Raw genomic sequence first — 23,858 nt, 5'->3', positions numbered from 1 at the left:
GTTTCCAGCCCATCGAAATGCATTCAATGGGTTTTAATGTGTTTCTATGGGCTTTTTAATTTCGCTTTATGACATTTTCGTTCTACAGCGATTTCGCTGGAACAAATTAACATCGTAATGCGAGGCACCACTGTATTTGAAAAGTGCTATCATATCACCCATCAGTCTTCTTTTCTCAAGGCTAAACATGCCCAGTTCTTTCAGACTTTCCTCATAAGGCTTGGCTTCCAGCTCCCTGATCATCCTTGTCGCCGCCCTCTGAACTTCTTCCAACATGTTGGCATCCTTCTTGCAGTGCAGTGTCCAGAACTGGATACAATACTCAGTACTCCTGGAGCTTTTTGAGAGCTGACACTCTAAAGCTGTTGTTCCAAATATATAAATGGCAAACTGAGCCATAGCCAAGTTTCTTTTCTATTGCTTAGAAAGCCTTTATATTGTATGTCTGAGAAGGTCTTTATATTTCACGACTCAGCATGTTACTTACTAGAACTCAGTGAATTCCAGCTTTATCCTTTCTCTGGGAAACTTGCATATCTCTATTTGTCATTCAGTTAATTTACAACAGGCAAAAGGATAGTGCTACACTTTGGAACAGCAAATATTTACCCCTCAAAATCCCACTTGCTGTGGATAACATTGCTGCAAGTTGTTTTCTTTTCCTGATAGTGGATTCAGAAAAATAAAGAGAAGATCTCGTGTCGGTAAGATTTGACATTTAAATTTATTTGGTTAGAAAAAAAAATTAATGGAAGAACGACAAATTAAAAGTGGTAGCTGCTGAATGTAGTGCCATGTTTAAAACAGAGAACTTTTTTTTGGAGTTCATTTTGGAACATCAAATTTAAAAGGCCTTCTTAAAGAAAAAGAATGTTAATAACTAGAGAGTTGAAACATTTAAAGAGAGAAAATGGATTGGCCTAAATCCAATTTCTAGTCCCAACTAAAGCTGATCTATTGGAAGAACTGCCGAATAGAACACTTGTATAAATCTCATTGATTCAGTGGGTCTACTCCAGTTTGGACTAGTAATTATGATTCAGGTATCTGTATTTTAAAATTTGTTGTTGTTGTTCAGTTCTGTTCCAGTTTCCTTACTGATTGTGAGAAAAATATGTCAATATTGATTTCGCATTTCTTTTTCAGAGGCCTTTTAAAATATATTTGTAGGATTTATTCATTTATTTATACTTTAATAATCGGAGAGTAGTAGAATATTCCAAGCTGTTTTAATGCAGCTACATGTGGGGTGTCTGTGTGTGTAATTTTAAATGTTTCCATTGTCTGATGGTAGGGTTCCCCCCCCTCCGGCTAAGTCTTCTGTGGTAGAATACCTCACAGCTAGTTGTGATGCTGTTAGCACTGGGTCTGGGGCAAAAGAGGATGAGCAAAGTAAGCCCAGGGCAGAAATGGACATAGTTCCACATCTTCAGATGACTACAAGAAATTCAAGGAAGTTATCTGTGATCTGTTTCTGGAAACATTTCAAAGTACTGGTTCTGACCTATAAAATCACAAACAGCTTGGGTCTAAGCTATCTCAAGGACTATATCTCTCTTTATGAGCCTGCTCAGGTACTAAGATGATCAGGGGAGATCTTTATCTCAGTCCCACCTCCTTCAGAGGTACACTTGGTGGGGATGCAGGACAGGGCCTTCTCTGTTGCTGCTCCCAGACTCTGGAACTCCCTCCCACCTGAGGTCAGGCTGGCCCCATTTTTGCTGTCCTTCTGCAAGCAGTCAAATACATTTCTCTTCAGGCAACCTTCCCCTTAGAGACTAGCTAAGAGGAGTTTTTAAATAGATTGTTGTGCCTCACTGCTTGGAATGTCTTTTTGGTGTTGCTTTTATTTGTCATTTTCAATGTGGTATTTGTTTGATCTGTTGGGTCCCTTTTAAGGAGAAAGGTGTGGTAAAAATATTTTAAATGAATAAATAAATCTGTTGCAGTAAAAACAAAGCAAAAACTCACATATCCTGAAAGATTAGCAGGTTTTTCGGCAGCATAAGCTTTAATTGATTCCAGCTGAGGACAAAATGAATATTCACACATGTTCTTGTGAATATTCAGGAAAAAGTGTCCTGACACACGGAGACACCCCACTGACATATCAGTAGAACCTGAGCAATTTTAAACTCCTCCTCTTTTCGGGGGGGGTTGGCAGAAATTGTAGCAAAAACAAAACTCCACCTATTTTCTTTAGAATACTCATATTGGCACAATATACCATATTTTTTTCGTGTATAAGATGCCCCATGTATAAGACCCTCCCCCATCTTTCTAACCCCAAATTTCTCTCTTCTCAAGAAAGTGGAGGGGGAAGGCAGGGATCAAAGTGCTTTGATGATTCCTGCTTTCTCCCTCCATTTTCTTTGGAAGAAAATAGGAGGAGGAAAACACTTTCCTCACAAAAAAAGTGGAGGGGGAAAGCAGGAATCATCAAAGTGCTTTGATTCTTGCTCCCCCCCCCACTTTCTTGTGAGGAAAGTGCTTTTCCCCTCCACTTTCTTTGCAAAAAGTGAAGGGGAAAAGCAGGAATCAAAACGCTATGTTGATTCCTGCTTTTTCCCCTTCACTTTCTCTGCAAGAAAGCGGAGGGGAAAAGCAAGAATCAACATGCTTTGATTACTGCCTTCCCCCTCCACTTTCTTGTGTATAAGATGACCCTCAATTTTTAATCTAAAACTTTTAGACAAAAGTATCATCTTATACATGGAAGAATATGGTAATTAATTTTTTTTTTACAAAATACAAGTTTTTGATAGAAAAAAAGAGACAATCCTGTGATTTATTTTAAAGTGCTGCCATGAGAGAAAGGTACGAAAATTCTCCTAATCTCAACCAACAGGAAGGAAAACTGTGAAATGGTCATTCCCACTTGTTAGAACAAAATAAACAAATAGCCCACTGCAGCTGAAGACGTTGGCTGCAGTCCATGAGGATTTAATACATACATTCCTTTTCAATTCGTAGATGTTATTCTTTGATTTAAAGAAACAAATGGGTGTAAGTCTTTATTGTTTTTCATCCAACTGTTCATCTAACTGTTCATCACAAAAAAAGTGGAGGGGGAAAGCAGGAATCATCAAAGTGCTTTGATTCTTGCTCCCCCCCCCCACTTTCTTGTGAGGAAAGTGCTTTTCCCCTCCACTTTCTTTGCAAAAAGTGAAGGGGAAAAGCAGGAATCAAAACGCTATGTTGATTCCTGCTTTTTCCCCTTCACTTTCTCTGCAAGAAAGCGGAGGGGAAAAGCAAGAATCAACATGCTTTGATTACTGCCTTCCCCCTCCACTTTCTTGTGTATAAGATGACCCTCAATTTTTAATCTAAAACTTTTAGACAAAAGTATCATCTTATACATGGAAGAATATGGTAATTAATTTTTTTTTTACAAAATACAAGTTTTTGATAGAAAAAAAGAGACAATCCTGTGATTTATTTTAAAGTGCTGCCATGAGAGAAAGGTACGAAAATTCTCCTAATCTCAACCAACAGGAAGGAAAACTGTGAAATGGTCATTCCCACTTGTTAGAACAAAATAAACAAATAGCCCACTGCAGCTGAAGACGTTGGCTGCAGTCCATGAGGATTTAATACATACATTCCTTTTCAATTCATAGATGTTATTCTTTGATTTAAAGAAACAAATGGGTGTAAGTCTTTATTGTTTTTCATCCAACTGTTCATCTAACAGACAGTAGCCAACATATTTGACCCCAAGGCCCAAACTCAATTTCAGAGCAATACTTGGAGGCACAGTCTAGGCAAAGAGAAGTCTTTCCTGTTATATCCTAATAATAATAATAATAATAATAATAATAATAATAATAATAATAATAATAATAATAATAATAATAATAATAATAATAATAGTAATAGTAATAGTAATAGTAATAGTAATAGTAATAGTAATAGTAATAGTAATACATATGTACCAACAAGGAAATTCAATCCCAATTTATGGCAACCCTTTCCAGGTTTTCTGGGGAGACAGTGCTCAGAAATGGTTTACCATTCTTTTCTTCTGGGATGCTCTGAAATCACACAGCTTGCCCAAGGCTACAAAGGCTAACTCTTCTCCTAGGAGCACAAAGGGTGTGAGCTTGTAAAATGGAGATGTCAGAGACAGGACCCATAACAGAAAGAATATGCGGTACCACCATTGCATTGATGTTTTAATCATCAAACCTTCTGCCTCAGCGCTAGCTAGGAACATTCTTTACTGAAATGTTCACTATTTATGCTATGTCAGCAATAGAATATTTATTTCATTTTGTTCTGTTTTTGCTGAAACCAAGGGGATGCAAGAGTCTCTTCCTCTCAATTTTCCTCCATACAATGCTTGTATTCTTTACCCATCCTTGGTTCGTATCAGATTTCACAACTTTGATTTTAATTCTGACGACAGGATTTTTGCAATTATTTTTTGTTCTGGCCTTATTGATTTATCTGTTTACAGTATTTCGTTTATTTTGTTTATAGCCTGCCTTTTTACCTTGCAGGATCCAGGGTGGCTGACAAAATTTATGTTACACCGGCACTAAGATTTTGGCCACTACTAGCTGTTCATCATTCTTGTGGTATTAGACAGATTGTAGTTCTTCGAAATGCACAACAAACCGTGCAGGTCTGTAAATTTCAGAGGCAAAGTGTGTCAGGCAAAAAGAAAACAAAAATTTAAAAAATTGAGAAAATGTTGTAGCACCTTAAAGACTAGCTGCTATATGTTAATGTGAGCTTTTGTAGACAAGTCCACTTTTTCAGCCCACATTAACATGTAGCAGTTTATCTTTCAGGTGTCACAAAATTTTTGTCTTCTTTATTTTATTTTTTTATTTTTGGTTTGGTTTTGCCTGACATGCTAGCACAAACTAACACGGAGACCTCATCAGGTGTAAAATAGATACCTGAGAATTTCACGGCAAGAAAAGTATTTTCCATAAAATAAACATTTTTTTTTAAATGAAGAAATTTTAAAGATTGGATCTCACAATGTTTCTCGTGGGTCTCCTGTTTATCTATAAACTTGTGTTGCCTATATGCATGTCTAAGCTTCTTCAAAATTAAACTCATTCTTGCTCTGCATTCACCATTTATCAGATGCCTTATTCAAATGATGGTGATGAAAGGACCTGTACCTCCTGTTTCACATCATTTTGGATATTCCTCCATGGCCAGCTATTTCATGTCCCATCTAAAGCAAAATTCTGAATACGTGTTATCAATATGTTATATAATCAAACTGGCAATATACTTATTTCTGTAGAATCCTAACCATTATTTCTTATCTGTGGAACTATCATTCTTTGAAGGCCTCAAAAGCTTTTCCATTTTGAATCTTCCAAATTACAGATCTGAGTTGAAAGATTTGCAAGCACATGTTTTTGCTTTCCAGCTATGAAATAATTTAAAATATATAGCATTGTCACTTACCAGCCATGGACTAAATATCCAAGTGCAGAATTAAACTCACCAAATACATCAGCAAATTATGGTGAGAGTAACATAACCCTTAGGAAAGGGTTTACATACCAATATGGTAAGATTTCTAAGGCATCTGGTGGAAGCTTCAAATACCTATTTGCAGTTCTGACTCTTATTACTATTCTTATTTTTACTTAAAGAATAATTTATTTATTTTTTCTGTCTCTTTAGCATCACTGCTCATCAGGGGAGAAACTTGTTGCTGAACAATAACATGAAACCTGATTTTTTTCTTGTCTTCGTTGAACTGTGTGTCATCGTGCATTTATCATGTGGAAAAGCTGAGGTTGGGACTCCACAAAGTGTCTTATTCGACCTTTCGCCTTTCAATGAAACTACTAAACCATCCCCATGTAGCGCTGTATCAGATCAGCCCAAGGAAAGGCCTATGTTGGCATTCTCCATGCACAACTTCACCAAACTGAACACAAACTTTGGATTTAATCTCTACAGGAAAATCTCACTAAGGCATGACAAAAATGTCTTCTTCTCTCCGTTGTCACTATCATTTGCTTTGGCAGTCTTCTTGCTGGCTTCCAAAGGGGAAACACAGAACCAAATAGTGCAATCTCTAAATCTCCCTATTCTGAATGGAAAAGAACACCATTTTCCAGCCTTGTTCCAACAGCTAAGGGTCAACATCACCCAAAACAAAGAATTCAGGCTCTCCGAGAATAGCTTCTGTTTCATCCAGAAAGACTTCCAGATCAAGGAGGTCTTCCACAACTTGTCCAAACAATACTTTGATATGGAGTATCTGACAGTTGATTTCAACAACTCTTCTTTGGCCAAAAGCTTGATCAATGAGCACATCCGGCAAAAGACGAGAGGGAAAATCCATGCATTGTTTGATGCATTTGATCAGGATGCTAAAATAATCCTTGTGAATCACATTCTTTTTCAAGGTAAATGTTCATGTTATTATACACATAGTTGTTATTATTTTAAGAGGAGAGATCTGAGGTTTGGACAGCAACTAGTCTTAAAAGAGGGCCATTAGGAAGAATAGATGGAATGTTGTGGGCAACACATATACACCCGAGTAACACAAAGCACATGGTTTTCCTTTTCATACATTGTCCTTGTAAACTGCCACAACTCTCATGAAAGTCTTCACCCCATCAAAACTCCCATTGATGCCAAGGGGAGCATCCTTCATGAGGCAGACAGCAGCTTGTTTGTTGTGGGGGATGTCTTACTGGAGCGGGAGCTCTGAACTGGGAGCAGAAGAAGCTTCCTAAAGAAAATCATAGTTTGTCAGAGATTGCCATGTGCCTGGCATACAACATTCAGAGAGCACCCACTCTGTCACTAATGAGTACAGGAAACAGTCAGGGCGTTCTTGAGCCAAGTGCTTTGAAATAAGTTTTTTGTCTTACCCTGTTACTTCAATGGGTGTTGCTTCCTTGTGGATTGGACCCATGGAATTAATCTGATTCCTGTCCTATCACTCTTAGTGGTGCTTCAAACATCTCACCTTCCTTTAGATAGGCCCTGTTCCTATGGAAATACAACTATGCACATTGCACACTATTAGTACTTCTGTATCACTTTTACTACACCATGGAAGACAAGATCAGAGCCATGAAAAACTCTAAAATCATGGTGACCAAGAAGATTGAATGAGTAAACCCACCTCAGTGCTACAAATGATAACCAGTGTGATGTGGTGGACAGACGGATTGACTAAGACTCAAGAGGCCTGGGTCCAAATCCCCACTCAACCATGGATGTTCAATAGGGGTGTGGAACTGGTAAAACCACTCCATAAACATCTCACTTACCTTGAAACCTTATGAGGGTCACTACAATTTGGTTCCAACTTGATGGCACATAAGATGTATAAGTACTCTATGCAAATTGGTGGAGTCAGTTCTTTTATGTGCACTGAATCCATGGTGAGTGAATTGGGGATGATCATAGAATCATAGAAAAGTGAAGCTGGTAGGGGCCTACAAGGCCATCAACTCCCTGCTCAATGCAGGAATACAACCAAAGCATACCTGCCAGGTGATTATCTAAGTTTTTCTTGAATGCCTCCACTGTTGGAGCACTCACCAACTCCCTAGGTAACCGGTTCCACTGTCGTACTGCTCTAACAGTTAGGAAGTTTTTCCTGATATTCAGCTGAAATCTGGCTTCCTTTAACTTGAGCCCATTGTTGTGTGTCCTGCACTCTGGGATGATCGAGAACAGATCTTGACCCTCCTCTGTATGACAGCCTTTCAAATATTTGAAAAGTGCTATCATATCACCCCTCAGTCTTCTTTTCTCAAGACTAAACATCCCCAATTCTTTCAGCCTTTCCTTATAAGGCTTGGTTTCCAGACCCCTGATCATCCTTTTCTCCCTTCTCTATACTTGTTCCAATTAGTTAGCATCCTTCTTGAAGTGTGGTGTCCAGAACTGGCCTAACCAGTGCTGAACAGAGGGGGACTAGCACCTTGTGGGATTTGTAAACTATACTTCTATTAATGCAGCCTAAAATAGCATTTGCCCTTTTTTGTAGCCACATCACACTGTTGGCTCATATTTAGCTTGTGATCTACAACAACTCCAAGATCCTGAGCCAGGTACACCCCCCCCCCAATCTCGTAACTGTGCATTTGGTTTCTTTTTCTGAGGTGCAGTACTTTGCACTTATCCCTGTTGAATTTCATTCTGTTGCTTTCGGCCCAGAATTCCATCCTATCAAGGCCATTTTGAATTTTGTTTCTGTCTTTTAGGGTATTAGCTATTCCACCCAGTTTTATATCATCTGCAGATTTGACAAGCATTCCCTGCACTCCCTCATCTCATTAATAAAAATATTGAAGAGCACCGGGCCCAGGACTGAGCCTTAGGTTACCTCCTCTCAGTTAGAGAAGGACCCCTTGATCATCACCCTCTGAGTATGATTCTGTAGTCAATTTGTATCCACCTGAAACTTGATCTATCCAGCCCACACCTAGTTAGCTTGCTAATCAGGATGTCATAGGGCACTCTGTCAAAAGCTTTGCTGAAGTGAAGATATACCACATCTATAGCATTCCCTCAGTCTATCAGGGAGGTGACCTGATCAAAAAATGAGATCAAATTAGTTTGGCAGGATTTGTTCTTGACAAATCTGTGTTGGCTTCTAGTTACTACTGTATTGTTTTCTATCTGTTCCAGAATTTTGCCTGGGATTGATGTCAGGTTGACTGGCTTGTAGTTCCCAGGTTCCTCTTTTTTGCCCTTTTTGAAGATAGGGACAAGATTGGCCCTCCTCCAGTCCTCTGGCACCTCCCCCATTTCCCATGATTTCAAGAAAAGAATGGATAGCTGTTCTGAGAGTTCTTCAGCCAGTTCCTTCAGTACTTTCGGATGCAGTTCATCCGGCCCTGGAGATTTTAACTCATTCAAGGTGGTAAGGTATTCCTTGACTATTTGTTTCTCAATCTCCAGCTGTAATCCTGCCCACCCCCACTTGCACTTCCAATTTGTTTGGAACTTTATAGTCTGTCTTATGGGAAAAGACTGAACTAAAATAGGAATCCACCACTTCTGCCTTCTCTTGGTCCTCTTTTACCATTTTTCCAACTTCATTGTGAAGCTGTGTCTTTTGTGTGTCATTTGCTATGAACATATCTGAAGAATGCTTTTTTATTGCTTTTAGTGTCTCTAGCTAACCTCAGCTCATTCTCTGCTTTTCCCCTCCTACTGTCATCCCTGCATTTCCTTGCTACTTGTCTGTACTAATCCTTGCTGGCCTGGCCTTCTTTCAACTTCCAGTACATGTCTTTTTTTGGTTTTTAGGTCCTCCCTGAGCTTTTTGTGAAGCCACACTGACTTCACAACGCTTTGCTTTGCTTCTTGCTTTTTTGCTGCCTCCCACCTTTTTTTCTTGTTGGAATTGTTTGTAGTTGTGCCTGTAGAAATTCTTTTTTTAGAAGCTCCCACCCTTCTCTGACTTTTCTTGTTAGGATCTCCTGCCATAGGACTTTACTTATCCTGATAATTAAAATCAACTTTCTAAAAATCCAGCAGATGTGTGTGGCTACACTCTGCTTTCATTTCCTTTGAAATCCAGAATTCTAGAAGGGACATGGTCACTCTCGCCTAGAGTTCCCCTTACTGCCACTTCCCGCACCAAGTCATCTCTGTTGGTCAGAATGAAGTCAAGGACAGCAAATCCTCTGGTCTCATTCTCCACTTTTTGTAGGAGAAAATTATCAGCCACACAAGCCAGGAATTTTTTGGAAGGGTCATACTTGGCAGAATTTGCCTCCCAACATATATCTGGATAATTTAAATCTCGCATCACTCCTATGTTGTGTCATTTTGAAAGCCCTGCAATTTGTTTTTCAAAAGTTTAGTCCACTTCCTCTCTTTGATTGGGTGGTTGGTAGTAGACTCTAGCTACTGAGTTCCTTTTGTTTTTTGCCCCAACTAGATTGATCCAGATGCTCTTTATGGGACAGCCACTCTCCTCCTGTATTTCTGTGCAGGAATGTGTATTTTTGACATATACTACAACTCCATCTCCCTTTTTATTCTCTCTGTTTTTTAAAAAAAAATCAGTTTATATGCCTCAATTGCTGTATTCCAATCATGGGAGTCATCCCATCAAGTTTCAATTATTCCTATCAAGTCATACTTACCCTCCTGAATTAAAATTTCCAGTTCTTCTTGTTTGTTTCCCATACTCCTGGCATTCGTATACACACACCAGAGGATGTATGATTTCTGGTCTGTTTGTCTTTGTACATTTTTATGAAGATTATTATGATGCTTGTTATGTTTATGATTGTGATTATTATTGTTAATGTTATTATTGTTGATCAGTTTGGTCCATTCCTCTTATTGTGTATAAGGCTTCATCTACCCTTAACTCTGTGCTTGAGACTCTCTCCCCCTTCCAACTCAGTTTAAAACCATCCTGATGACGTTTTTCATGCTGTGGGCAAACACATTCTTCCCAGTCCTTATTAGATGCAAACCATCTCTTGCTAGCAGTCCTTCTTCCAGGAAGTTTAGTCCATGGTCCCAAAAACCAAATCCCTCTCGTCGACACCACCTTCGTAGCCAGTCATTCAACCAAAGGATCTTCCTTTCTCTTTCGATTCCTCTTCTGAGCACCGGTAGGATGGAAGAAGAAAAAAATGATGCCTGCTAGCCTCTTTTCCTGACTTCCATGTATACCATGGGAAGTGCAAAAGGAACCCTGTGCCTGTGCAGAGTTCTACCCATGCCATTCACTGAATGCAAAGAGGTTGGAGAGTACATGTGTGAAATCATTTCCCAACCTCTAAGCATTAGGTGCACATAGTGTGGAAGTGAGAATAGGGCTCTTGCAATGAGTACAACAGCACCATCCCAAAATCTTTTTCTGTCTCAAAAAAAGTACAATAAGTACAACATAGCCCAACTCCTAAGAAATCTAGAAACCAGCTGAACTGGCCATTGCATTTTGTTTCAACACTGGAGATATGAGTATATCCTCTACTGAAGTGGTCCCCAACCTTGGGCCTCCAGATGTTCTTGGACTACAACTCCCAGAAGCCTTCACCACCACCTCTGCTGCCCATGATTTCTGGGAGTTGAAGTGCAAGAACATCTGGAGGCCCAAGGTTGGGGACCACTGCATACTGCATTTAAAGGCAACCTAGACAGTCTGTGCAGGACAGGCATTGTGACCAATACTGTTTTTCCTCCAATAAAGGGGAAAAAAGCCAGGGACTGAAGAGGAAAACCTGAAGGGCTTTTGATGCTGCCCCCCAGCCTTTGCTACCTGAGGTAGTTGCCTCATTTTATGAAACACTAGGGCCTGCCCTCATAGACAGGTACATTATCTCCTTGTCATTTTCAGGTTTAGGAGCTGGCCAGGTCAGGTAGCACCAATGCATAAGGTGAAGTTACTTTCTTGGACTACAACTCCCAGGATCACAAATAGACTTGGATGACTGAGAGATACACAGAACCTGAGTCCAAAAGAAGTTATTTATTTCAAAGACTGAGTAGGTATTGCTCTTATATGGGCTCTGTCCCATGGCAGAAGTTCACAGAACAGGGAAGATCTAAGCTATCTCTCCACCTTCATTTTCTCTCTAGCCCTTTAATAATGAAAAGAACATTTCTGCTACTGGCTGTTGCTTGGGAGGATTATTTTTAAAAGGTTCCATGACAACTAAAAGAAGAAAAAAAGACATTGCAATTAGATATCCCCCTAATTTCTCTCCTCTATTTTTAGCTCCTGTTCTGATTGTTCAGCCCTTCAGTAACTGCTGAATTGCAGTAGAGTGTGCTGGAAGGAGAAGAGTAAGGCCATGGGCGTCTGCTACCCTAAGCAAAGGGAGGCAGCTTGGAGTCCACAGGCTTTTATAGGATTCGAGGAGTCTCAACATGGCACCCTTTGCCATCTTGTCTGGCAAAGGGCATGTCTGGAAGGCACAAAAAGGTGGCTGTCATGGTGGAGGGTGAGATAGAAGGGTAGAGAGACAACCCTGTGGGGAAAACATTTAAGAGAGTTGAACATGTTTCAGTAGAGCCATTGTTCATTGATCTCCCTTGTTTGGCTTCTGTTTCTGATCAAAGAAGATCTGCATATCTTACACACCCTATTTGACTGGATATGACAATGGGATAGATTAGTTCTGCAGGCACAACACCTCAAACATGTCATCCTGAGGTCTCCTGTGGCCAAACTATATAAGATGGCAGCTTTGCAATTAGAAGCAGAGCTTCTTTAAGAGGTAAAGGATTTTTATTTATCTGACCAAGTGTATGTAGGCATCCTTCAGTCTTGAGAGACTATGATAACGTGCTCTGAATAGAGGTCTTGGAACAGCATCTAGCGTGGCTGAGAAGGCCAATTCGAGAGTGACAATCACTTCCACACTGAAGACAAATAATCTGTCCAGCTCCCTGATTTTGCTAGTTTGGGGACTACCTCTTTGCCTCAGCCTGCTGTACAAGTGTCTCTTCAAATTGGGAGAGGCCATGATACACCGCCTTCCTCCAGGCTGAACGCTCAGAGGTCAGAGTTTCCCATCTGATGAGGTCCATTCCTAAGGCCTTCAGATCCTGCTTGCAGATGTCCTTGTATCATAATTGTGGTCTCCCTCTGGGGCGCTTTTCCTGTACTAATTCTCCATACAGGAGATCTTTTGGAATCTGACCATCAGCCATTCTCACAACATGCCCAAACCAGAGTAGACGCTGCTGTTTCAGTAAGGTATACATGCTAAAAATTCCAACTCATTCTAGGACTACTCTATTTGGAACTTTGTCCTGCCAGGTGATACCAAAAATGCGTCAGAGACACAAGGTCTACAGAAAACTCACCCACACAGACCGGTACCTACACAAAAACTCCAACCACCACCCACAACAAAAAAGAGGCATAATCAAAGCACTGGTAGACCAGGCAAGTCGGAACTGTGAAGCTCAATTTCTTAGCACCGAACTCAACCATCTGAATTGGGCCTTACAGGTGAATGGCTATTCCAGGAATGAGCTCAAACCATGAAAACAACACCAAACTGAAGAGGAAAAACAGCCACTCACAAATAAGGCATTTCTGCCATACATCAAAGGGGTCATGGACTGCATGGGGACACTTTTGAAAAAACACAACCTACAAACAATATTCAGACCCACCACAAAAATACAACAAATGTCACGGTCAGCAAAGGACAAAAGGGACTCCCTCACCACTGCAGAAGTATACCGGATTCCTTGCAGTTGTGGACAGGTATATATCGGGACCACAAAACGCAGCATTCACACTTGAATCAAAGAACATGAGAGACACTGCAGATTAAAACAACCAGAAAAATCAGCAGTAGCTGAACATGCCCTTAAACAAGCTGGACATGAAATTCTATTTCAAAATACTGAAGTACTGGACAACACCAGCAATCTGTATGTTAGACTGCACAGGGAAGCCATTGAAAGCCATAAACTTAAACAAAACTTCAACAGGAAAGAAGAAGGCCTAAAACTAAACACGGCCTGGTGCCCCATTCTTAAAAATACAACCTGCAAAAGGTCAACGAACTCTACCCAGCCATAAAGGCCATTGCACACACACAAAAAAGACCAGCTAATGACACCCATCAATCTCAGTGACAAATAATCTCTTCCCCCCTTATTACAACAAAAACATGCTGATCACCCTATCTCCTGAAAAAAGAAAAAAGCCATTCCCACAGCTATAAATACTATCCAACAAACACCAACAGAGCATGGGGTCCCTACTCCAGTCCTCTGAAGATGCCGGCCACAGAGACTGGCGAAACGTCAAGAAGAACAACCTTCAGAACATGGCCAAAGAGCCCAAAAACCCCACAACAACCATCAAATCAAAGGCCTTTGTGAGATCTATGAAGGGCACAAAGAGTGTCTGTCATTGTTCGCTACATTTTTCCTGTCTGAGGGAAAATACCATGTCAGTGGTGGATCTATTAGCTTGAAATCTACACTGTGATTCTGGATAGACTCTGTCTACAAGCACCCAGAGTCTCTTCAGCACAACATGGACATGGACAAGCAGCTTCCCTACAATGCTGAGAAGAGAGATGCCACGGTAGTTATTGCAGTTGCCCCTGTCACCTTTGTTCTTGTACAATGTGACGATGTTTGCATCCTTCATGTCCTGTGGTACTCCACTTTCCCTCCAACAAAGACAAAATATTTCATACTGTTCAGTGGTGATGATCTCCTTACAGTACTTCAGCACTTCAACGGGGTTGTTATCCTTCATAGGTGCCTTGCCAGAGGCGAGGGTATCCAAGGGCACTTTTATTTCTGCTAAAGTTGGTTCACTGTCCAACTCTTCCAAGACAGGCAGGCACTCAATGTTATTTAATGCCTCTTCGGTTACTACATTCTCTCTGGAATATAGCTCAGAGTACTGCTGCACCCAGCGGTCTATCTGCTGTGCTCGGTCCTGGATGATCACGCCTGTAGCAGACTTCAAAGGAGCAGATTTCTTCTGTATTGGACCTAAAGCCTGCTTGACTCCATCATATATTCCCTTGATGTTACCTGTGTCCGTTCCTATATGTATCTGAGAGCAGAGCTAAGCCAATAATCGTTAGAACATCTCCTTGAGTCTGTTGGACTTTGCTATGAGGAACTCGAAGAGCCTGCAAGTTGTATTCACTAGGAGAGGCTTTGTATGCTGCTAGAGCTCTCCTCTTTTGCTTGATGGCTGGCACCAACTCCTCTGAATGGGCTTAAAACCAGTCTGCTGTCTTTTTGGTCTTCTTGCCAAATGTGGACAAGGTGGTGTTATAAACAGCATTCTTGAAATGTTCCCATTGTTCAGGTGCATTTACACCAGCCAGGCCTGGAATTGTTTCCTCAAGCGCTGGAGCAAATTCCTCCACTTTTCTCTGATCGGCAGTCTTGCTAATGTCAATACGTGGTCTTCCTTCCTTTTTTGTATGATACAATCTCTTTATTTGCAGTTTCACTCTGCTACACACCAGGGAGTGATCAGTATCGCAATCAGCACCCTGATAACTGTGTGTGATTGTAATACTAGGAAGGCTAGAGCATCTAGTAAGGATTAAATCGAGCTGATGCCAATGCTTTGATCTTGGATGTCTCCAAGAGACTCTGTGTCGAAGCTTTGTATTAAAGAACGTGTTGCTGACACAGAGACCATAATAACAGCAAAACTCCAGCAAGCGCTGGCCATTTTCGTTCATCTTCCTAATGCCAAAACAGCCTAGACAAGTGGGCCAAGAATTGTGACCATCACCAATTCTAGTGTTACAGTCTCTGAGAATGAACAGTGGCTCTCTCTCAGGGAGAGAGCCGCCCCAAGTAGACGCTGTCTAGGGGGGCGGGGTATAAATCAAATGAATAAATTAAATAAATAAATAAATAAATTTTTTGATAGTAGCTGCCAGATCATCATAGAATTTGTCTTTGACTTCTGGTGTAGATGACACTGTTGGTGCATATGCACTAATAAGGGTGACCAGTCCTGCTAATGAGTGGAGCTGCAGAGACAGGATTCTTTCACTCCCTGCAGTAGGTGGAACAATGGATCTCAGCAGAGGAGTTCTAACCGCAAAGCCAACACCATATTCCTTGGTCTCATTCAAGTTTTCCCTGCCAGAAGAATGAGAAATTTTTTTGTTTGACAGATCCCGAGTCTGGCAATCTCTGACCAAGAGATTTAGATAAGGTAAAGATTGGCTGTTTTTATTTGGTGATTGATTATCAAGAGATAAACCTCAGACTTTATTTAGAAGTTGATTGTGCAGACAAGACCAATTTGAAAGAACGTACCTCTGGAAAGATAACATACGATTTCTTTCTAATTGCAAAGCTGCTGTCTTGTATTGTTAGGCCTGGTGAAAATAATATTCTGTCTCAGGCTTCAAATATGCTCCTATTTTGACTGTCCTTATTGTTAGACAGAGTAAGGCAGCTGAATCCTAAGGGATAAGGAATGGTACAAAGTTATTGGAAGATACCCACTATGCACTCAAAGTTCATATAGAACTTCATTTGAATGTCTACAGCTTTCTTTTATCTCATAATATTTGGCATCTTATGCAGTTGTTATGAGTTCAACATCATTATTTTTTTTAAAAATCGCCATAAAGCTGACACAAGGGTGTGATCAGGTGGACATTTGTCCGCAGTTTGGTCTGGGTTTGGAACAGGCTGGTTCACTTCTTTTCTCAAATGATGTACATGCCATCGCAAACTATTTTGGCCCTGACCAACGCCTTTTCGGGTCCCTTTCGAGGGCTACTGGTTTGTGGAAGGGTTTTTTTTTGGGGGGGGAATCACTGCATTTTTGTCAGTGTGCGATCACTGAGATCAAACCAAAACAGCTGTCTGATTCTCCCTTGACAAAGCCACCTAACAATCTTGAGAAGCAGGAATCTTCCTGACTGCTTGTTTTAATGGTTGCTAATGCATTGACAATGCTTTCTAAGCCCTTTCAAAACATCGCTGATGCTCTGTGTCAATGAGCAACAGTTCAAAAGGAAGAGAAAGCTTCATTGCCCTTCCCCACCACAGACAAGCAGCAAGGAAGCTTCCCATTTTTAATGATTATATATATTTTATACTGATTTATTTTATGTTGTAAGCTGCACCGAGTAGACATGGTCTAGAGGGGTGAGGTATAAATTTAATCAATAAAATAATAAAATAAATAAATAAGATCGTTAAGCAACCTAGGCAAAGCATAGGGGAGGAAACAGTAAAGGGAAAGAAGATTAGTCTAGGTTGTGTTAAAGAGGGTTCCTTGAAGAGCAGCGTGGTCGGTCTTTACATGTCAATGCAATGATCACCTCAATGACATACCAGACCTGAAAGCAGCCTCGTTTAGCACTATCTGGACAATCCAGGCAGGGATAACTGGCCACCTAGTCACACTCTGATTTATTGGGTGGATGGAAAAATCTTATGCTGATGCCAAGGAGAAGAAAGCTGTTCTATAAATTGGTGCTCAGTTTCTTCAGAGTCATCCACATCACTACTAGGTACACTTTGAGAGCAGTGTCTGAGGAAGATCTTAAGGTTCAAGCGATTGCATGTTATTAAATGGGGATGTGATTTAACCAAAGCTATGCTGTTTAATTCTGTCCATTCCAATGGGAGAGTTTAGTAAATTGAAACCACTGGGAAATGTCACTATCTGTATGGTCTCTGATACTTCTCATGACTAATATACATACAATGTCTGTATTATAAAATAAATGAGTGCATTTCTGTATCTCCATAGGTACATGGCTACGCCCCTTTTCTACCAAGTTCACAGAACCACAAACGTTCTATATAGACAATTACAGGACTGTCCGAGTCCCAATGATGTTCAAGACTGACAGGGTAGCTGCTACGTTTGATAAGAACTTACGGTGTGTCGTCTTGAAGCTGCCATACCGAGGGAGTGCACACATGCTGATTGCGATGCCTGGGAAGAATGCTGATTATATGTCCCTCGAAGACCATTTAACAAATGAACTTGTGGAATCTTGGCTTAAAACCATGGAAATAAGGTACAACTTGTGTTAAGAACATTATGATTTTTATTGCTAAGTTACCAGATTCCATTTGGGTGCCAATCAGAATAGCTGTTCAAAGGGGAACTTGGGAATGAAAAGAAATAGGCTGCGAAATTTACCTTTTCTGCCAAGGCAAGCTGTTTATGTTAACTCGTGGAAAACAGTCTGATGTTGGTACAAAAACCCTAACCAAACAATATTAGAATTATGGAGTTGGGAGAAACTCTATCTAGTCCCATTTCCTGTCTATTAAAGAAATCCACTACTATAGGACCCCTGATGGGAGGCCATCAAGAACCAATTTAAAAATATTTAAGGAAGACTAATCTACCACTTCCTTAGAAATTCTGTTCTAGGGGCTTAGAGCATCTGAAAGTTTTTCCTGAAGTTTATTCAAAATCACCTTTCCTGTAACCTGAATCCATTAGTCTAGGCCTGGAGCAAATTTATTCCATCATCTACGTACATCGTCTCGTAATGAGAGTCCTTCAAAAAATTGAAGATTTATTTATTTATTCCATTTATACCCCGCCTATCTGGTCATTGCGACCACTCTAGGCGGCTTACAACACAAAATACAAAACAAGCATAAAAAAAGGAATTCTTACAAAATTAGAAAATTCTACAAGATGGGGAACAAACAAAATAAATCATAATAGAGAAAAAAGGAAAGAAAATCAGGAATTAACTAAGGGAGTTAACTGGGGGGGAGGGGAAGGCCTGCCTAAACATCCACGGTTTTAGTTGGTTTTTGAAAATATCCAGCAAGGGAGCCGCGTGAATCTCCGGAGGCAGATTGTTCCAGAGGCGAGGAGCCACCGCCGAGAAGGCCCGGTTTCTTGCTTTTTCTTTCTGGGCCTCCCTCAGTGTCAGGCTCCTCAGCCTCACCTCCTGACTCACACGAGTGACACGGGTAGAACTAGGTGGGAGTAAGCGTTCCGCCAAGTATCTAGGCCCTAAACCGTTTAGGGCTTTATACGTAAGCATCAAGACTTTGAAGTCAACGTGGAACCGAATGGGCAGCCAATGCAGCACAGCCAAAATAGGAGAAATGTGGTGGTATTTTCTTGCTCCGCTAAGAAGTCTGGCCACCGCATTCTGCACCACTTGGAGTTTCCGTGTCAACTTCAAAGGTAGCCCCACATAGAGTGCAGAAAGATAGCTTTCTATCACCTCTTAATTACCTCTTCCCATGGGAGAAAATATACAACTCCCACAACTTTTCTCCACAAGACTAAGTCTCAATTTTCTTTACCATCTTTATATTATTAAGCTCACACTTTGCACTGTATCCCAAGATGCTAGGAGCCATTAGTGCTGAAACCGCACCCATGGCCTACAAACAAATTTTCCTTCTGGTTTGTAGACAATGTCCAGAATTTCCATTCAATGTGTACGACAGCCAATCTTTCATGTGTCTCCTTCATTAAATAAATTTTCCTGTTTTATTCCTTTGCTCTACAGGAAAAGAGACATTTATTTCCCAAAGTTCAAACTAGATCAGACATATCATATGGATCGATTGCTTCAAGATCTGGGTATTAAAGACCTTTTTTCTTACAAGGCAGACCTGAGTCAACTGACTGATGAGAGATATGTTAAACTATCACAGGTAAATATGATCTCCTGTCCTGCAAAAACCTTCTCAAGAAGTAGCAGTGGTTTAATGTCCCAAAAATGGGGATCTGTTGGAATAAATGTGTTTGATATTGCATTTACAGAGTGCAGTGGGGCAATGCTGACCTCATAACTATTAAAAAAGAGTGACTACATCAGCTATTTATACTATAGTAAAAATACAAAAAGTATTGCTTTCAGAAATTCACTAAAAAACACAACACCTTACATTTGCTTATCAAAGCCCCTAAATTATGAATAAGTGAACCTGCCTCTTGCAAGTTAGGAAAGAGAGGAAGTAGTAAATTAGCTTAGAGAAAAGGAGGAAAGAAGCATTCAATCTATTCAATATACACGAAGATCTAGAAAAGAGGAATAACATACATAGGCTATCTGACCATCTGCTGACTCCCCCATCTCCCCACATCAGGTCATTTTTTATTATTGTTGGTGCTCTATTTCAACCTCAAACAGGAAGTTGGCACTATTTGAGCAGTCCAGATGTTTAGGAGTACAAATCAAGTCCAAGACTAAGTAACTGATGGTGACAATAAGATTTGTTGTACCAACTATCTGGAGGGTACAAAATTGCCTATATCTGGTCTAGACAGTTTCGGTCACCCATTTGGAAGCCACAGAAGAGAACAGAAGTCAAAATTCCACAGCTTAGCAACAGATGAGTTTGGCAATGAGATGATGATTGCATTGGTTTGGTGGCATTTGCATGTCTTTGATTGACCTAAGCTTTCTGTTTTGGTGTTTGGGGTTTTTTTCTTTAATGACCTTTGAAGGATCCTATCCAAAAGATGACCTGTGTGCACTCATCATTGGAACAGAATAAACAAATCATATCAGTTTCCTAATTGGGAAGTTCCAGAGACAGACATTCCATTAACTGCATGAATGCAATTATAAACCTGCTATTCATATTCTAGAGGACGTTCCCCAACTTATTTCAATAATTTTGAAGCTGTTCGAGCCTCCCTTGTGGCTTCTGTTTCGATGACAAAAATGCACACATTAATTGCTTGTGCAAACTTCTTGGTACTCTACATATCAGGTAATGGGGATTTCGGTAGTTGACCTGAAAATTTTCCAGCAGACTGGCAGTTCTATATATTGGATGATTTTTATTTTTACTAGTGTTTTCCACCAATATATCCAACTCATAATTTCCTGGATTTCCCCTGTATAACCTTGTAAAACTTGCTATTAAATTAGCTACCTTAGGGATGAGTTACATTTTTTTTTGTGAGAAAAACTGCCATTTCCCTTCTGAGCTCTTCAGCAGTTTCCAGACTTGAAAATCCAGCAAGAAGCTACTGCAAGTTGCACCAGTTGCTTTCCAGAGCTGCAGCTATGTAATATGACTTTGGCCATTGACTTATTAATTTTAAATTAATTACCCTTGAAAGTAATTTCCTGTTATCATTGTTGACCTCATTTCTCCATACTCCACTTCTGGATGGAAAACAAAAGCAAATCATTTTAAATGTCAGCTCCACATCTTCTGTGACAAAGTGAGACAAAAGGAATTCACTCAGCTTCTCCACAATATCCTTATCCTTCTACGTCCATTTAACTCTCATCATCCAAAGATCCAGTTAATTCATCTTTTGACGTATTTAAAGAATATTTGGTATCAATCATAATGTACATAAAGCATGTGATCCCACATCCATCATTATATTCATTTGCTAATCTCTATATCATTTTACATTCTCTTCATTCAGGGAAGACCCCAATTTTTCAAAAAAAAAAATTGTTACCCATGAAAGCAAACTTATCTCTTAACTACATAGTATAAGTTCTAGCTGAGCCAATAATGTGGTTTTGAATCATGCCCATGTTCTAGAGCAGTGGTTCCCAACCTTGGGTAACCCTGGTGTTCTTGGACTGCAATGCCCAGAACCACTGCTCTAGAGGGATTTGATCCCCTTGGCTTTCCATTTCGACTTCTTCTCAGTCCCCTCATTTTAGAGAAGTTACCTCTTTTGAAGTCAACTGTGAGCGACAGAATTTGGGGGCCGTCATTAGGTGTGTCATCATTACATCCACAGCAGCACAGAACTGGTCATTGTAGACATGAGCCAGTAAGTCAGGGGTGGGCAAATAATTTCTATAGGGGGCCACATGAAAAGTCTGAACTGTGTTCCGGGGTGGGTAGTAATAGGCCCCCATTGGGTGAGGCCCTGTGGTGAATGAACTACAAGGCTGACATAGTTAACCCCCTAAACTTTTTAGAGAGTTAACTATGTGAGCATTGTAATTCGTTCACCGCGGGGGGGGGGGGGGCAACACTGAGCTAACTCACCTGTTCTCTATTCCTCCACGGCCGTCCTCTCTGTCTTCTACCCTGTGCAGGCGACATGATGTGCCTGCGCAAGGATCGCTTCCACCCTCTTGAGCCGCAAGCTCTGCAGCCTGCGGCTCAAGAGTAACAGTCAAAACTCACGAGATCCCAGCGTCGGATCTAGCAAGTTTTGCTTACTGCTGTACTGGGTGACCAGAGCCGGTCTCGCTGACTCAGCGGCAACGGGCAGGCTGGACTGGAGCGACGACCGGTGGGCCGGACAGGAGCGGCTTTCGGGCCATATGTGGCCCGTGGGCTGCCCTTTGCCCAGGTCTGCATTAAGCTATTTCTGCAAGAGCCAGACTAGAATGCTGTGTTCATGTTCATTTCCAAGAAGTTAAACAACAATCAGTGGAAAAAACAGGAATGATGAAAAGTCAGAAATGTTGTCAAGGAATTTGTACATTTTCCTGCAAATCCTCATATATTGCCGTCCTCCTTAGGTACTCCAAAGAGCTGTTATTGAAGTGGATGAGATAGGAACTGAAGCTGCAGCTGCCACTGGATCAGAAATCATGGCATACTCCTTGCCTCCTACCATCCGAGTGAATCGTCCGTTCCTATTTATGATTTATGAAGAGATGTCAAATGCCTTGCTCTTTGTGGGCAGAGTTATCAACCCAACTGAGCTGTGAATAAAACTCAGATATTTCTGTTTTGCATTAAATTATATCCATTCTGGAGTTAGAAGAAAAGCTGTTTGTGGAAAACAGAAGACATTCCTGTTTGAAAGCAAAAAGGGGATGGAGCAAGTAATTCTGGAACCAGAAGCAGAAAATATTACTAAAAGTTTCTCTGATCCCTTTAATAATAATAAGCAATGCATTCCTATGAATGTGTATTCAGATGTACATTCTACTGCGCTACGTATGCTTTCTTCCAGATTCACAGCCTACGTAAATGTTGCCCTTTCGTTAACCTTTTATAATATCAAAAATAAACTGTCCAAAAGTGTCATATCTCTGTGCCTAGTGGTAGGTCTGGCCTGGATTTCCAGGCAGAGCTTAGACTCTCTGTTCCACCTACAAATCCAGTATGGAGGATGAGTAATGTAGGTAGTTGCATGAACCGCTCTGCCATCTGCTTCTAAAAGAATGATAGAGGGGGCAGGATCTTCCTGACCCACAAGGATTACCAGAATTTGCTACACCTATTGTTATGGTGTTGTAGGAACTTATTGTCCTATTATTAGTATGACAACACTAATATGTCCTCTTATTAACAGCCTGCAAAATTAAATTGTAAACTCCCCAGAGAGTGATACAGTATAAGAACAGCACACTTTAGTATTGTTGAATAAAAAAGTGACTGTTCAGTTGTTTATTATTTACATTTATATCTCACCACTCCTTTAATAAGCTCATACATGGCTCTGTTCCTCCCCAGTATTCTCACACTAAGCCAGTGAGGTAGATCAGCTGTCCATAGGTGGCTCTTCACACTCCTTTCAACTGGCTTGCTCCAGATCAGCATCAAGACCTCACATGCACTGATCCTATGCCTTTCACTCAGCTGCACTGCCACAGAGGGATTTTCCAGCAGCGAAATAGTGTTGCACCAGATTTTCACAAGATTTAGTATACTCTGAGCAGAGCCCAGTTTCACATGCATTTGCAATGATTTACCCCTTTCTACCACTTCCATGATAGTCTGCAGTCCTTATTCCATTCCTCCTCCTCCATTTCTGCTGCTGCTTGCATTTGTCCCCTAGGAAAATCCAAAAGCTCCAGTGTGGGTCCTTTTATGCCCTCAGGGTATTGAACTGTGCAGCAGGAATGGCTGAGGTTCATTTTCATAGCCTTTCCTTTTCTCTGTCCAAAACTGTTGATTCTAGTATTGCACCCCAGTCCCCATAGAATCATAGAATAATGGACTTGAAAGTGGCCTATAAGGCCAGCGAGTCCAATCCCCTGCTCAACGCAGGAATCCAAATCAAAGTATATCTGACAGATGGCTGTCTAATTTGCTCTTGAATGCCTCCTGCATTGGAGGGCTCACCACCTCTCAAGCTAATCGGGCTTTGAACAGAGCCAAATGTTCATCACAGTTCATGGCATTGCCTGTCCAATTGTGAACTGATATTTCATTCAACTTTTCATTCTGTTTCCATATGTCTGACAAAGTGCATGTGTTCACAAAAGCTCACATGAAATATTATAGTTAGTGTATGTCCTCTGAAGATGCCAACACAGAGTGCTGCCCTCTGAAGATGCCGGCCAGAGAGACTGGCAAAACGTTAGGAACAACCACCTTCAGAACACGGCCAAAGAGCCTGAAAAACCCACAACAACCACTATAGTTAGTCTTTACGGTGCCATATGTCTTGTCTTGTTTCTTTAGATTTTACCTGATATATTACATACACCACAGAATTATCAGTTATGCTACATTGGGGTTAGTTCTTA

The 23,858-nt window shown here is 40.7% G+C and overlaps 1 protein-coding gene across 1 annotated transcript; it reads left to right on the top strand.

The window, feature by feature from the left end:
- Positions 1–301: 301 nt before the first annotated feature.
- Positions 302–22,766, top strand: SERPINA10 (serpin family A member 10). The gene is made up of 5 exons (XM_020814414.3): positions 302–704; positions 5,656–6,389; positions 17,204–17,477; positions 18,948–19,095; positions 21,897–22,766. The coding sequence occupies exons 2-5, from the start codon at positions 5,699–5,701 to the stop codon at positions 22,086–22,088; spliced, it is 1,305 nt and encodes a 434-aa protein (XP_020670073.3). The 5' UTR covers positions 302–704; positions 5,656–5,698; the 3' UTR covers positions 22,089–22,766.
- Positions 22,767–23,858: the final 1,092 nt, after the last annotated feature.

The sequence above is a fragment of the Pogona vitticeps genome, chromosome 1 (assembly GCF_051106095.1).
Source record: "Pogona vitticeps strain Pit_001003342236 chromosome 1, PviZW2.1, whole genome shotgun sequence".
Classification (NCBI taxonomy): Eukaryota; Metazoa; Chordata; class Lepidosauria; order Squamata; family Agamidae; genus Pogona; species Pogona vitticeps.
This window is presented reverse-complemented; position numbering and strand designations above follow the sequence as displayed.

Coding starts and splice junctions, on each gene's coding strand:
- SERPINA10 (XM_020814414.3), top strand. CDS start 5,699: ATGAAACCTGATTTTTTTCTTGTCTTCGTTGAACTGTGTGTCATCGTG. Junction 17,478..18,947: donor CTTAAAACCATGGAAATAAG/GTACAACTTGTG, acceptor TTTGCTCTACAG/GAAAAGAGACATTTATTTCC. Junction 19,096..21,896: donor GATATGTTAAACTATCACAG/GTAAATATGATC, acceptor CGTCCTCCTTAG/GTACTCCAAAGAGCTGTTAT.